The sequence below is a fragment of the Diceros bicornis genome, chromosome 3 (assembly GCF_020826845.1).
Source record: "Diceros bicornis minor isolate mBicDic1 chromosome 3, mDicBic1.mat.cur, whole genome shotgun sequence".
NCBI classification, from domain to species: domain Eukaryota; kingdom Metazoa; phylum Chordata; class Mammalia; order Perissodactyla; family Rhinocerotidae; genus Diceros; species Diceros bicornis.
In genome coordinates, this window is record NC_080742.1 from 72,673,993 (window position 1) to 72,690,547 (window position 16,555).

General features: G+C 39.5%; 1 protein-coding gene across 6 annotated transcripts in view; it reads right to left on the reverse strand.

Annotated features, from left to right (window-relative positions):
• Nucleotides 1-16,555, reverse strand: part of CADPS2 (calcium dependent secretion activator 2) — a 495,178-nt gene that overhangs the window by 312,238 nt on the left and 166,385 nt on the right. For all 6 annotated transcript variants that reach the window (XM_058529077.1, XM_058529069.1, XM_058529059.1 and 3 more), the window contains exon 3: nucleotides 6,608-6,940. In XM_058529077.1, coding sequence (XP_058385060.1) covers nucleotides 6,608-6,940 — 333 coding nt within the window. The remainder of the gene's footprint in view (nucleotides 1-6,607; nucleotides 6,941-16,555) is intronic.

A 16,555-nucleotide genomic window follows, 5' to 3' on the forward strand; every position in this document is an offset into this window, starting at 1 on the left:
ATCTCCCTAACATAACAAAAGGGAAAAAACAATGTGGAAAAACAGTTAAATGCTTCCAAACCCACTTGAGTTCCTCGGGGCACCTAGTGGATGACAACTCCTCTTACTTAACCGTACCTCTAATATTCTGATTCAAGTAAATGATGGGTAACAATATCAGATCTTGTATTGTCACGTTGTTCATTTTAGAATGTATACTTTGAGCCCTTTTACTTTTTTTTTCCTAATAGTTTGTTTGATGAATATGCACCAATGCAGACACACTATTCTCAAACCAAATAACCCAAAGGATGACAGGTAATTTTAATAGCACAATAACTAATCTATGACACACTTGGGTTGTTCTCATTTTTTGTTTTTCTGGTAAAATGTAAATAATTTTTCTTTCAATTATCCCTGATTTCATAACTTAGTTGTGATATGTGCTATCTTCTAAATTAGTGCTTTAGGAGTTTCCTTTATGCCTTAATTTTGAAATTAATAAGGTCTTGGCTCTGACTGGAAGTAATGTAAACAGCTATGCTTCTTCAGAAGACAGCCTCCTGTTTTTCCATTCCAGATGCTAATCCTACAGCTCTGGGACAAGGGGTATGACCACGTGAGGCTCCTGTCAGCATCATGTGGCAGCCCTGGCACTGCTCCCTTCTCATTCACGTCCTTTTATTGGGGTCCCTAGGGGCTGTCTGGCTATTGCCATCCTGCACATCTCAGCAGAACAGCTCTCCATCCTGAGCTTCTGACCCTGAAGCAACAACACATCTTTGAGATTTCCTAGGGGATCACTGTCGGCAAAAACAAGGGGCCAGACAAGGATAAACAAACAGAGAAGCGAGAATGGTACAGTCAGTAAGAGTCTCAAAGCCCTTCCTAAGACACAGGGAAAATGGAGTCAATTTCACTGACATATATATACCTGGAGCCAGATCCCAGCAGCTCAGCTACTTTTAGATCCTCTCCCTGCTCCCCAAGCCCTGCTCCACTATTCCTCTTCTCAGACTAATCCTTTCCCATAAAAGGCAGGCTACTTTCTGTGATTTCTATCACCTTTTGTTTTCTTAACTGCTGCTGAAAGACAATGAAAGAACAAATGAGATACATACACCCTTGAGGGAAAAGAAGAAAAGAATCTCAGCTGTTTTTCTTAACGATCCATTCTCATTTCTGTAAAATGATTGTTATTCCAAAGGAAAGCTCTTCTCTTATTTTTAAGAGCAATTTTATAATTTCTTTTTGTTTATAAATAAAAAATAATCCTTAAGCTTTTCTTTCAAACCTCAGAACTGGAGAGAATTCCAGTTTCAACTCAAACAGGTACAGAGTTTGGAAGTTGTCACTCCCATCCTCACAATAAAGAGCTGGACAAACTGAAAATCAATGACTTTTCTTAGACTTAGAGAACCGAGGTTGCAGGGCAAATCACTAACCCATACTCTGGAGACAGGCAAAACAGAGAGAGATGGCATTTGGAGCAGAAGTCAATGGAGGCCATAAATAGTAGGACCACTTACTTTACTAGTAATTTGGACAAATTACTAGAAGCTGAGTGCAGAGAGAAACTCCTGAGGCTGTAATCATAAGGGGGCTCCCACACTTGACTGGACTTTCATTCCAGTAACCCCACCAAATTCTCACAATAAGGATCCAAGAAGAATCCCCATGTGGACCTGGCAGAAAAAGGGGAAGAAAAGCAATTTTTACACCTCCCAGATTCTTCTCCCTAACAAAGAGGGAAAGACTTTGCTAGAAGGAAATACTGAAAACTTATCCCAGCTCGAGGGAGAGAAGGCTGCCCTCTGCAGTCCTTTGCAGCCTTCCTGTCTTGTCTATTTGAAAAAAAATAACAACCAACTCAGAGTGAACAGGGGACGCACTTCAAAGAAACAGAATGGGGATACTTCAGCCAGGGAAGAGCACAAGGAACATGGGTGGGGAGAGAAGCGATACTCCTGGACAAAGGACAGAAACACTTGTGAAGGTTAGAGCCCCAAGACATAGGTCCACTAAAAGACTCAGAATTTATCAGATTACAGAACAATCCCTTCTCCTCAACACCTTATCACAATATCAACATGGCTCCAGTATAACAACAGTGGGTTGGGGCCAGCCCCGTGGCATAGCGGTTAACTGCACCCGCTCCACTGCTGGCGGCTTGAGTTTGGATCCTGGCCACACACTGATGCACCACTTGTCAGGCCATGCTGTGGCGGCGTCCCATATAAAGTGGAGGAAGATGGGCACAGATGTTAGCCCAGGGCCAGTCTTCCTCAGCAAAAAGAGGAGGATCAGCATGGATGGTAGCTCAGGGCTGATCTTCCTCATAAATAAATAAAAAACATTTAAAAAAAAAAATAGTGGGTCACAGCTAAAAGAGTTGCAAGACACTGACTCTCTCTGAGGAATACTTAGGGAAGCCCAAAGTCAAGACAGGAGACCAAGACAAGGATATCAGAAGAATTTGAAGCTTCTTGTGCTTGTGGCTACAACAAACATGAAGCACAACCCAACTCCCAGTCAGATTAACATAAATCTTCACACTAGAGGCAAATGGACCTCAGTTCCTATTACCTAATGCATGTCTGACTTTCAAAAAATTACAAAGCACACCAAAAGGCAAAAAAGAAAAAGAAACACAGCCTGGAGAGACAAAGCAAGCATCCCAATCAGACTTAGATGTAACACAGATGTTGTAATTATCCAACATAGAATTTAAATAACAATTATTAATATGTAAAAGGTTCTAACAGAAAAAGTTGAAAACATGCCAGAACAGAAGGGTAATGTAAGCAGAGAGATGGAAACTCTAAGAAAGAATCAAAAGGAAATGCTAGAAATCAAAAACATTGTAACAGAAGTGAACAACGCCATGGAAGGGATCATCAGTAGACTTGATGATTCAGAGGAAAGAATCAGTTAACTTGAAGAAAGGTCAACAGAAACTTCCCAATCTGAAATGCAAAGAGAAAAAGAACTTAAAAAAAAAAAACACCAAACCATCCCAGAACTATGGGACAATATCAAAAAGGAGTAACAAACTTAATACCAGAAGGAGAAGGTGAGAATGGAACAGAAGGAATATCTGAAGTAATAATGGCTGAGAACTTGCCAAACTTAATGACAGACACCAATCCACAAATCCAGGAAGCTCAGCCAACACCAAGCAAGAGAAATATCAAAAAACCAATACCTAGGCATACCATATTTAAACTATAGAAAACTAAGACAAGGAGAAAATACTGAAGGAAGCCAGAAGACAAAAACATCTTAATTAAAGAGAGTCAAGGATAAGGATAAGAACTTTATCAGACCTCTTGTCAGAAATCATGTAAGCAAGAAGAGAGTGGAGTGAAATCGTTAGTGTTCGAAGAGAAAAAAAGCTAACTGATAATTCTATATCCAGTGAAATTACCCTTTAAACATAAAGGAGAAACAAAGTCTTTCTCAGACAAACAAAAAGTGAGGGAACTCATTGCCAGTAGTTCTGTCTTGCAAGAAATTTTAAAAAGTTTTTCAGAGATAAGGAAAATGATATAGGTCAGAAATTTGGGTATATATAGAGAAAGGAGAGAGTCAGAGAAGGAATAAATGAAGGTAAAATATATACGATCTTTTATTTTTCTTATTCTTAATTGATCTAAAAGTTAACTGTTTAAAGCAATGATAGTAACAATGTATTGGGTGATTATAGCATATACTCAGTGAAATGAATGACAGAAATGTCAGTGAAATGAATGACAGGAATGTCACAAGGGATGAGAGGGAAGAATTGGGCATTCTCTATTACGAGACAGCTACACTACATTTGAAGCCTTATAGTGTTATTTGAAGGTGGAGTTAGATTATTTAAAAATGTGTATTGTAACCCTAGGCAACCACTAAACAAGTTTTAAAAAAACAAGTAGTATTTCAAAATAGGATATAAAATGGAATCATACAAAATGTTCAATTAAAATTAAAGGCAGAAAAAGAAGAGAAGACAGAACAAATGCAAGGCAGTGACAACAGTTACAAAGACTGCAGAATTTCATCCAACTATATCACTTTAAATATGAATAGTCTACATATCCATTAAAAGACAGAGATTGTCAGACTGGATAAAAAAAACAAGAGGCAATTTTACACTGTCTATAAGAAACCCACTTTAAAGAATCAGAGAGGTTACAAGCAAACACGTGGAGAAAGACACCATGCTAACCCTCATCAAAAGAAAACTAGAGTAGCTATATTAGTTTAAGACAGAATTGGTTGTTAGTACCACGGAATCGATTCCAACTCCTAGAGACCCTGCGTACAGCAGAGGGGAATCCTCCTGGGTCTTTTTGCACCATCCTATCACCTTCCGGTGCTGTATCAGACAAGGCTCCACTGCTCTTCACAGGGTTTTCATGGCCGATTTTTTCGGAAGTGGGTGGCCATGTCCTTCTTCCTAGTCTGTCTTAGTTTGGAAGCTCTGCTGAAACCTGTCCACCATGGGTGACTCTGCAGGTATTTGAAATACCAGTGGCATAGCTTTCAGCGTCACAGCAACACACACCCACCACTGTGTGACAACCAATAGGCTGGTGGTGTGGTTCCCTGACCAGGAAACGAACTCCGGCTGTGGCAGTGAGAGCTTTAGTGGACCTTTTGGTTACACTAAAGTAGACTTCAGAAAAAAGATTATGAGGAAGAAAGAGGGATTTTACATAATGATAAAGGAGTTAATTCCACAAAAAGACATAACATTCCTACATGTGTACGAACCAAACAGAGCATCATAATATACAAGGCAAATACTGATAGAAGTGAAAGGAAAAATAAATTACTATAGGAGATTTGAATTAGAAGTATGTTCCAAGTCATAGAAGACAGAAATCAGGGGGTCCATGGCCTTGCTGTAGATCTGATCTTAAAAAGTAAACAAAGAACTAATTTAAAAATATTTTGAGGTAATAAACAAACTGTGGGAGAAATAGGGGAAAGAGGTCAAAAGGTAAAAAGAAAAAAAAATTTTTAAATAAGGAAATCGTAACAGTTAGCAATAGTAATTGTTGCTATTGTTATTATTATTATGACCCCAAAATAGCCAAACCATAAACTGATAGGTCCACAGGAATTTCTTTTACGACCCTGTAAAATCCAGTATAAATTCTAACCCATTTGTAATAACTCATTTTAGAGAACTATCTGCTCTATTTGACTCCGGCATATGGAGATATGGAGGACAAATATTTTATTTTGCTCAGCTTGGTTTCCCCAAAACCTAGCAAGGTTTTTGACTTGAATAAATATTCTAAATTTACTGACTATCTGAATTTTACTACTAAATTATGTTCATCAATATTTAACTGTATAAGTGAGCTACTGTTGCATTAAAAGTACGAAGTCCCAGTTGCATTAGTCTTTTTTTTTTTTTTTTTTTTTTGTGAGGAGATCAGCCCTGAGCTAACATCCGCCAATCCTCCTCCTTTTTTGCTGAGGAAGACGGCCCTGGGCTAACATCGGTGGCCATCTTCCTCCACTTTATATGGGACGCCGCCACAGCATGGCTTACCAAGCAGTACTTCGGTGCGCGCCCGGGATCCGAACCAGCGAACCCCGGGCCGCCGCAGCGGAGCGCGCGCACCCAACCGCTTGCGCCACCGGGCCGGCCCCTGCATTAGTCTTTTAAAATAGAAGATTTTGGTTTCAGTCATCCTCCACTATTATCAAACCATCACCTGGTTTAATAAAACAGTGAAAACAATTATGATGAATTGTTCACAGGGTTAAGGCGCCACATCGCTTTACTATCAACTATTAATTTATTCATTTTAAATGATCTGCAAATTAGTAATGCAAAGTAAATGATACAGGTAGAATATAGAAATTAAGCAAAAAGATTAAAATAAATATAAACTTATGTACATTATAGAAATGTAACTCAATGAACGCATGAATTTTAAAATGCCAGAATTTGTCAATTTAAATTATGTTAAGGCATAAATAATTTATACCTCTAAAATAAGCAAACAAAACGCAAATACGGAAGGAATACATTATTAGATAAATCACAGGTTCTAAAGATGAAAGACGTGGAACAGATATGATATTTTATTCAATTTCATATGTATGTTTAGAATAGTAACTGAAGAAAAAAAATATGCACTCTGTCATCTCTTTAAATTACATAGTTTAGCAATCATCATTTCATTTCTGTCTGGCTGGGTTAAAAAAAATTGAAATTTTAGTTACTTCCATAAAATTCAGAAGATGAACATATCTTTATGAAAAATTATTTTGCACTGAGGAATACCTATTTATTATAAATTGCCCTTCTTCAGATAACAGATGATTTTCATTTTACTATTTGGGGCATGCCCTATACATACCAAATAGGCACAAATCTGATGTCCTAAAATAGGGCACATGAGAACAATTATTTACTGCATAAAATGTACGGATATTCTTCTCTATCAAATAATTCTTTCAAAGCTTCTTTCAAATATCACTATTGGATTTATTAAAATTCAATTTCACTCAACTTTTCAACCAAAGTGATTATAGAAAGTAAAGTACATCTTCACAGGCCTGTTAACACTTGATGTTCATTCTGAGTCAGGTGGGGGAATGGGAAATATGAACCACTTACCTGACACGCATTATAAAGGAGTTGGTGTTCTAGTTTTTTAATACCCAGAATCTGCTGAAACATTTCATAGAGTTGTTCCTTGCTCAGAATAAGTTCAGATACAGCGCTTAGGGTCATTCTATTTGGCTGTTTGCACAAGTCCTCTTCACCCCTGTAAATGGCGTCATATTTGGCTATCCATGAACTCAGCACTGTCTCTTTGCTCAAGCCATCAATTTCTGGCAAACTCCGCACACGTTTTTCTATGTTTTTCTTAAACACCTCTCTGAAGTCATTAGCAGAACATCCTCCACTCTGAACCATCCTGGCCACTCGATCACTCTTCAGAAACACCTGAAAGAAAGACACAAAAAACGAACAAAAAACCCATTTACAATTAGGCAGGGACACTAACACCACTTGCTTTTAGCAATCCAGCCAGAATTGTGACACCAAATATTCTCCAATGATTCAAAATGTTTTATAATACACGGTAAATAATGGCATAATGGAGACCAGAAATCTTCTAAAATGTTGAAATGTTCGGGCGAGACAGTAATGAGTGCTGAGGAACCTGGAAGATGATCCAACCTTGATCTACATGCTCCCTACCTGAAGCTCATGGGCATCTCTGCAACTGGACGTTTTAGGAGTTAGTTAAGAAGGTTATATATGAACCTAACTTCCCTATCTATTGTTGAGAGTTCTGGCTAGTTTTTCAGAGGGGAGAGGGTCCCCAATTGTTCCAGTGAGGATCTGAAGGCCAAAAGTGTGGTAAGTCTAGTATCCAAGTCAATAACCATGACGTGTAACTTTAAATCAAAACTGCTCCACAGCTGGGAGGTTAAGGTACAACTGAACCCAATCCCTGATTTCATCTTCTCACATACTTTTCATAGCTGGGAAGAACGGATGATAGAAAAGCAAAATCTCTAGAAACTCCTAGCTGTCCATTAACACCAGGTAAGAAATGAAGTAAAAACAATGACAACTATAGAGTAGGCAGAAATGGGGAATAATTAGTAATGAGGTCTTATTGTGCAAGAGAAATCAGACTTGGCCTTCAATCTCTCCTTTCTTCTAAGTTATAGACCCAGATTATCAACAAATCAGTCAAGATTCAATAACATCTATTCTGCCATAGATGGGGAATATGAATCCTCTATGGGTCATATGAGACTGCTTTTATTCCTGTTTTCTTCCTATAATGACAAAAAATTCTTCTAGAAGAGACTGTAGGACTATTTAATGCAGCCCCCATAAGTTATACCTGTTATTAAGCTTAGGGAACAAAAATGCATGTCAACTTTTACCCCAAGAACTGACTCATAATATTTAGGTACTCCCAAGTTCTGACCCGACTACTTGGTTCATGCTACTACCATGTGTGTCTGTGTGTAGGCAAGCAGCACGCACGTTCCATATACAGTGGCCTTATTTGTCCCACTGCCTGGCACATGACCCCAAACCTTTCCCCCACCACTTTATTTCTCCCCTTTCAGGGTCATTCACACTAAATATTCATGTTTCCTCTCTTGCTCAACGACCAGAGGATTCTTGACTCAAATATTCTGATTGACTAACGTACTGAACTAGGGGCTGTAAATTCTACATCAGACAAACATTTATCATACCTACACACAATGCTTCCTCTCTCTACTAGGTGTGGCTCAATTACTTACTATAAGAAAGACTGTCTTATTTTCTACAATTCTAAGCCAAAGCTAATTAATTCTTAAGTGATAGGTGTAAGAAGTGTCTTTAATTTATCTAGATCAAGGAAAATGAAATTCAGATATTTAACAATACATTTTCTTTAAAAATGCCGTTAACTACTTCAGAACTCACAAGGTGTCTCATCTCCTTTTTCATCCTCATCTAATTGCACTACTCCGAGCACTAGAATTCAAGATAAATAAGTTATACATACATGTTTTTTTCTAATTTCTGTGACAGCTGTATCTTATTAAATGGCAACACACGGAAACTCAGTAGTCAAAGAGGGTGGACTGTGCCAGTTGTCAATCTACTGCTTTTCAGCACTACCTTCCCATTGCCCTGCCTGTGCCATCACTGTAGAGGGTGTGAAGGGACACTGGAGGAAGAAGGGCTCTTCTTCCACCTGGAGGCACGTGGCACCAACCCATGGGCAGCTTCTCTCCAGACCCCTGAGGGTGGTTTCCCAGCACACCACTCCCACTGGCAGATGCCCAGTGAGCTCTGCAGTGCAGCACCTCCCTAGAACAGCTTCCCGGTGAGTCCCATCAGTGTGGCACTTCAGTGAACTTCTCTGCCATCCAGTAGGATACACCACATCTTCTCCAGTGAGGTCTGTATCCCTCTTCTAGATTTGTTCCTTCTTTGGGTGCTGTGCTCCCATATCTGCTACTCCTAAATTCTTTAGTTTTCTTTACCTGATACAGCCAATTCCTCATTGTTTATATCAAATTTTCCCCGTTCAATTATTGTGTGGTTTCTGTCTCCAGATTGCATCCTGATACAGAAATACTGAAATGCTGCATATAACATTATTTCTATGGGAAAATATCTGAAGTTGAAAGGAACAACTTTTTAAAATTTGGTAATTCTGTATAAAGCTGGAATGGTAAATGCATTTTTAAAGTGCAATATAAATACCTTAAGACTGGGTTCAGAAAAACTTTTAATTACTTGATATTTAATACTCTAAATTTGGAGGCATTTTATTTTTTCAACTTCTGCCTAATGCAGTCAGTGCTAGATTCTATCAACTTACCAAATGACATATTGAAGCACAGAAACTAATGAGTTTATGTTTTTGGAGTCTTATTTTCCCCCTATAAAACCATACCTAAAGCCATACGATCTCAGTCCAATTACATGTTACTTAACCAGTTATTTAATTGGTAACAACATGTCAGGCATTTTGCTAAATGTTGGGGACACAAAGATGAATGAGCCAAAGACCCTACCCTTAAACAGCTTATAACACCTGAGTGAGACAGGATCAGTAACGAAATATAACACAGTAAAAGCAGTAATAGAAACCTACACAAAGGGAGGGAAAGAAAAGGAGAGTTTCTTTAACCTTCCTTAAAGAAAAGGAAAGTTAATAACAATATAAGTTATTATATGTTGTCTAGGTGGCAAGGTTAGGGGAGGAGGAGGGCACAGGAAAGAGACAAGGGACCTGTGATTTGAATGACCTGTGGGTTGAGTGAGGGGAAAAAGGAGAATAAGATACACTACAGGAAAATAACAGGACATAGGTAAAAAGCACAGAAGCATAAAACAGTATGGCCTTTTGAGAGAAATATAAGAATTTTCACACTGCAGGAGCATTAAATATAGGGGTGAAGGGAGCAAAAGCTGTGCCAAGCAGATCAACAGAGACCAGATGGCAAAATGCACTGTGTGCCAAGCAAGGAATCTGAGCTCTCTCTGATGACTGGGAGTCAATGACAACTGGGTAACCTAGGTACTGAAATGTTGAGAAGCATGATTTACACAAATATCTGGTAGCAGCATCAATGGTAGATGACAATCGGCCAAAACGGAGTGGGATATCAGTTATCAGATGAGCATAGTAGACCAGGTGAAAAACAAATAAGGGATTTATCTAGGGCAAAGGTCATGGATTGGAGGGGTAGGTAGAGGCAAGAGAGGGTTGGGAGATAGAATTAACATATCGTGGTGATTTATAGAATGCAGAAATGCGGGAAAAAAAAGTACGATGATTCACAGTTTTTTTACTCAGGTGCCTGGGTTCCATTAACCAAAAATAATGAATACAGGTGGAGCGACGTGTGCGTGTGTGTGTGTGTGTGTGTGTGTGTGTGTGTGTGTGTGTGTGTGGTGTTTGTATATGGTGGGGAGTGTGGGGAAGGGTCATGGATTATTTAGTTTTGGTAAAGGTCAGCTTTGAAGATAAAGTAAACACATGAAGAGTCAAGAACAAAACTTTATGAAATACCGACATTTAAATGGTTGGCTGAAGAACTGGATCCAGGGGAGGCTGGTAATGTCAGAGAAGTAGAAGGAAAAATATGACATATTAGCAATCAAGAGGGGAGATAGTCTTAAGAGAGAGAAAGACAAGAGAAATCAGCTAAAAGAAGAAGAGAACTGACTGGTCTTGATCACCACTTGGTCACCTTGGGCAGAAAAGATTTAGTGGATTGGTGAAGAGTGGGAACCAATCTGCAGGAGGGAGAAGAGGACAAGTTGCAATCAAGTCAAGACTTTTAGGAAGCTTGAATGAAAAAGGAAATGAGAGAGAGGAAGGCAAAAAGCTGGACCGGGAAATCGCATTTAGGCAATGAGGGAGACAAGTCAATAAAGAGAGGCAGTTTGAGGTTTGGACCACAGAAAATAACGATGGTACATCACTTCAGAGATGAGTTTATAAAAGACTGTGGTTCTCTCTCTCCCATCACTAACTCTGGGGGAAGCAAGCTACTATAAGGCAAGGAACTGAGGCCCTCGGCCTGAGAGCCCCCAATGAACTGAGGTCTACCAAGAACCACGTGAGTGGGCTGGAAAGCAAATTCTTCACCCTCAAGTGAGCCATGAGATAACTGCAGTCTCAGCCAACAGCCTAAGCAGAAACATTCAGCTAACTCACTCCTAGATTCCTAATCCCGAGAAACTGTGAAATAATACATATTTGTTGTTTAAGATGCTAAATTTTGGGACACTTTGTTACACAGCAATAGATAATCCATTCATATACCCACATGGTTTACTCTTGTACTTCATTTGGGTCTCAGAACATCATTTCTTGAGAGGAAGCCCTGCTCCTTCCCAATTCATCCTTACCCTCTTATCTTGCTCTCTTTTTCTTTTTAGCACATACCACCACCAGATATGTATTGTCTATCTCTACCCAAATTGGAAAGTAAGTACCACCAGAGCAGAGACTTTGTTTTGTTTGCTAGTGAATCTAGTGCCTAATGCTGAGCCAGTCCCATAGTAAGAGCTCCATAAAGATTTGTTGAAAAAAACAATGACTAGAGACACTCAACTCTCCAAGGCTAAAGAGGATTAGATAGGCATCTACCTCACAGGTGTCCTACGATATGGATGCCTGTGGGAGAGGAACCAAGAGAGGGATAAATACTAAAAACCTGAAAGTATAAGCAGTATAGTTGAAAGGCATAAGCTCCAGAAGGCAAAAGAGGTTTTGCACGAGGGAGGAAGAGCAATGATTTGAAAGTAGGAATGAAGAACAGTTCTCCTGGCCCTACATGTGGAAGAGAAAGGAAGGCTGCTTTTTCTCCCTGTGTCTTCTTTGGGATTCCACACTGTCCACCATGCTGTTAGGTCTGGGGCACTCCACTTTGTAAATGCTCCCAATCCTGACACCATCACAAAGCATAATCCACCAACCCCTCCATCCTACTCTCACAAGCTTAAAACTTAGATCTCCAATAGCACCCAACATCTCTCCATAGATGCCCCACTGGCACCCTAAACTTAACAACTCTCAAATGGAACTCAGGCCTTTTCCCAGTATTTGCTCTGATACCAATGTCAGAATACCAGATACCAGCTTCCCTCCTTGAGACACCTGGAAACCATTCTCAACTCCTCCATCTCCTCCATGTTATTTTCCCCAACACACAACTTCTCACCAAACCCTGCTGATTCTGCCCCCTAACTCCTCTCAAATCCTTTTTCACCTCTTCCTTCCTTACAAAAGTTCTTCATGCCACTCACTGTGACTCAATTGGATAAGAGAAACAGCCTCTTAACTAGTCTTCCTGCCTCAGAAGTTTTCCCGGCAGCCGCCCAACTCTGTCATTTTTCCCAATCTGTTCTCTTCATTGGTATGAAATAAATACTTCTTTTAAAAAAAATATATGGTCATTTTAATCCTTCTCCAGTTTAAAATTCTTGTCTTTCCACCAAAATTACCAAGGCCTCTGAAGTTCTACTTCAACTGGCCACATCACAAGTCATCCTCTCTCAATCTCCATGCTCCATCTCCACTGCCTTCTTTCAACAATTTCACACCACCCATCTCACCATCATCTAATTATCTCTTATCAACTCTTCAGATCCCCACTCAGCTGACCTTCCTCAGAAATCCCTTCCTCAATCACTTTGAAGTGGCCAGATCCTGTGCTGTTGGTTATGTGATTCTAGCACACTCTTTTTTCCTTTACTTGTTTTGTAACTGTAATAGTTAAGTGAAAATTCTATTACCATCTTGGTTTTGTTTGTTTGTTTTTTGGGGTTATTTTTTTGGTGAGGAAGATTGGCCCTGAGCTAAAATCTGTTACCAATCTTCCTCTTTTTGCTTGTGGAAGATGGTTCCTGAGCTAATACCTGTGCCAATCTTCCTCTATTTTTTATGTGGGATGCCTCGACAGCATGGCTTGATGAGCAATGTGCAGGTCTGTGCCCAGGATCCGAACCTGCAAACCCCAGGCCACCAAAGTGGAGCACGTGAACCCAACCACTATGCCACCAGGCCAGCCCCCACCATCTTGTTTTTTCATTCACTAGGCAGTAAGTTACATGAAGCCAAAGACTGTTTCATTCACCACTATCTTTGTAGCCCCTAGCACCAGGCCAAGCACTTAGAAAATAACCATTGAATGAGCAAATGAGGAGTGAATGCATGGTTTAAATGGTTAAACTAATAATTTCCCCATCCATGCACTTGCATAATTTAAGTAATTAACCAGTAAGGTTTACTGATTTTCAATTATATGCTTACATAAGAAAGAAGACATGGACTTTGTCCATATGAATGGGGGGAGGAAAGAAATCCCAGAGGAAAGGAAGCACAATGAGTGGAAAAACAGAGGAAAGTGAGACTAGTTTTGTAAGGAAAATAAAATTTATATTGTCTAAAAAACATAATATTGTTAATTCCCATAATCTGTGTCTTTACAGACATGAATTTTTAAAAATAATTTTTCAGGTTTATCTGTTATGACACTGTCATAACAATGGATTTAGTCTCACTAGATCTCAAATCTCTCACTTCTATACTCTTTCACAACAACAGTTATCAAATTAAAGGCAGGCAAGGCGTGGCCACATGCAGACACTGGTCCTAGAGCTGGTCTCCAGGTCTTGAGCGCACATACACCAGCTTTCCGATCTCCGCCCCAGGATCCCCCATGAAATTCCGTCTGGAGGACATACAATAGGGTGCCATGCTGGTGCTGAAGCAGCGATGGGAACTCAGTATATCAATAAATCCACCAATGTGCAGATATTCTGTCTCCCTAGAGCTCTTAACCATTACCTCCTTTAGTCTTCACAATCACCCTGTCTCTTTTCCATTATCATTCTTTTACAGACTAAGTGGTTTAGGCTGATAAGTTAAGTGACTGGCCCAACGTCACAAAGTTATTGGGCAAGTAGAGAACAAATCCTGGCCTTTGGAATCCAAAAGCAACATTCCTTTACTTATTCTTCTCTCCTACTTTGCCACCCCACTATACCTCACTCCCACCAAGGGTTTACCTCCGGCAGGTGTGCTCTGCAGGGTGCTGGCCAACACCTGTGGAATAACCAATCAAGGACCTTCTTGTGAAAATGCCACCGAACACACAACTGATTCAGTAGGGGGGGTTAGGAACCTGACATCAGAAAACTATGACATGCAATGTATGTTACATTTCTCCACATTTCAGTGGGTTTTAACTTTTACATGGGCCCCTATCTGAGCACCACCAATGCCACCCTTTCCATTCACCTGCTCAGCTTATATACCAAAGAAACCACTGAATATCTTAAAGTCATGGTGAACTAACAAGAAAATTAAAATGTGACGACTACCACAAGAAACTATATCTGCAAAGGGTAAGTCTGCTCAGCTGTCCAAATAAGACTTCTCCACAGAAGCACTTATTGTTCACACATTGCTTTTGATCTGCACCATGCATTGCTTCTTTGATTCAAAAGGATTATATAACGACAAGAAAAACGTTATCTGCTTGCCAAATCATTGTGGCTATCCATGAAATGGTTCCTGGGAAGGCTGCCAGCATGTGTTCAGCCAGGAAAACGTTGAGAAAGTACAAGAGCTCCACTTATAAGTGATGTCTTTTTCTCCTTAATAATGCCAAATAAAATATTGTCTAATAATTTCCATAATCTATTCTATCCAGGGAGAAATAGTGATATTTTTTAAACTATTTTTCAGGTGTTATCAATTCATAAAGCTTTGTAACAGTGATGAATTTAGTCTCACTAGGTATTAAATAATTTCTAGTCTTCCAATATCAACACCAGTATTTCTTGTCAGGTCATTTTGCACACCAAAAGCCAGTTGATGGATTCCCTGTTGGCACTGTGTTGTGCCAGTCTCTTCATCTATCCAAGCCTCCTTCAACCTACCTTTCCAGTCTTCTCTTCCCCTGCTACCGAGAGCTTATTTTCTGTTCCAAGAAAGAGGAACACTTGTTTAGCCCTCAGCACTCTCCATGTTTCCTCCCTCATACCTCATCCATTTGTTCCATAAATATTTAGAGAGACATATTATGTGCTAGGCAATGTGCTCAGTGCTAGGAATTTACTGGTGAGCAAAATGACATGGGTCTGCCCTCACAGACCTTATAGTGGAGGAAACAAATAACTGCACAAATTAAAATTTGTGCTTGATAAATACTACTGAGAATTTCTGTGGCCATGAAGTTTATAACAAGGTTGTGAAACTAGTCAAGGTCACAGTGGAGATCTGAAGAACAAAATGAATTAGTTTGGAAATAAGGAGAGACCAAGAGTCAGTGAGTAGGGGAGCACAGATGGTCTAAATGGGCTTGAAAAGGCTCCTTGGGCTGCAGTTAAGGGACCAAGGGTACAGTGGTATAAGAGGAGGCTGGAGAGGAGGAACAGGCTTTCTAAGCCCTGGAAAAGTATGTGGTCTTTAGCCTAAGAGCATGCAATGCCATCCAAACATTTAAGCCAGGGAGTCTCATGATAAAAAACGGCATTTTGAAAAAAACTAAAATTTATTCGAGGGGCTTTACATATATTAACCCTCACAACCACATAAAGTAGGTGCTAGTATCTATTTTAAAGGTAAAAAACAAAAGCATAGAGAGAGACACACACATGCCCAAGGTCACACAATCAGACCACGGAGGAGTCACGAGTTAGGCCCAGTCTTGTTCCACAGTCCCACCTCTTCACGACCATGAAACTGAATTTGGTGACTCATCCATTTATGGCTCATTAAACTGAGCTGGAGAGGGCAAAGAGGGGATGGATTGAAGGTTAGGAGGTAGAATGTACTCCTGTTATTCTCTACCTTCTTTGTGAAGCTTCCTACAGCTTGATGCCATTTCTTGATTCTGAGCCCTCTCAGCAACGTCCCCCTCCTCCCTGAAGGTATTAAACATACCTGCCCTCGTGTTGTAGCAAACTCTGTACAACATCAGTGTATCTCTCCTATGCTTAGCCTATGAACTTCATTTGGCCTGCACCTTTACAGCCTCTTTAGGGTCTGGTATCACCAGATACTCAAATTTTAAAAGAAGTCATTAAGTCCTTAGGGTACTAATGGACTTTGGAAAGATACTAAATCCAGAGGGTGCTGTTTTGACCAGTGTAGGATGAAGTTTTCACTGATTCAGTGCAAAGAAATGAATACCAAGATTACAAAGTAATTTTAATAAAGCTAAATTTATTCAATATTTTAATAGTAGAAATCATAGCAGCAAGTCACTTCTTTGTAATACAATGTTATTAACAGTAAATTGTGGGTTAATTTTTTGTTGTAGTGGTTAATGATCCTTTTTGGCAGATAATAGTGAAAAAAAAAAAAGCTATACTTGACCTGTATTTTATATTGATCCATGAATTCCAAAAGTTTGGCAACCACTGATTTAACCAATCCCATTCCCTTTTCTTACCAGATATGAAGAAATCATAAATCAAAACCAACAGCAAAATATCTCTTAGTTAAAAAATACATTTAAGAGATACCTCCCGACCTTTATCTGTAAACTAGGAAGCAAGTGCTCTCAA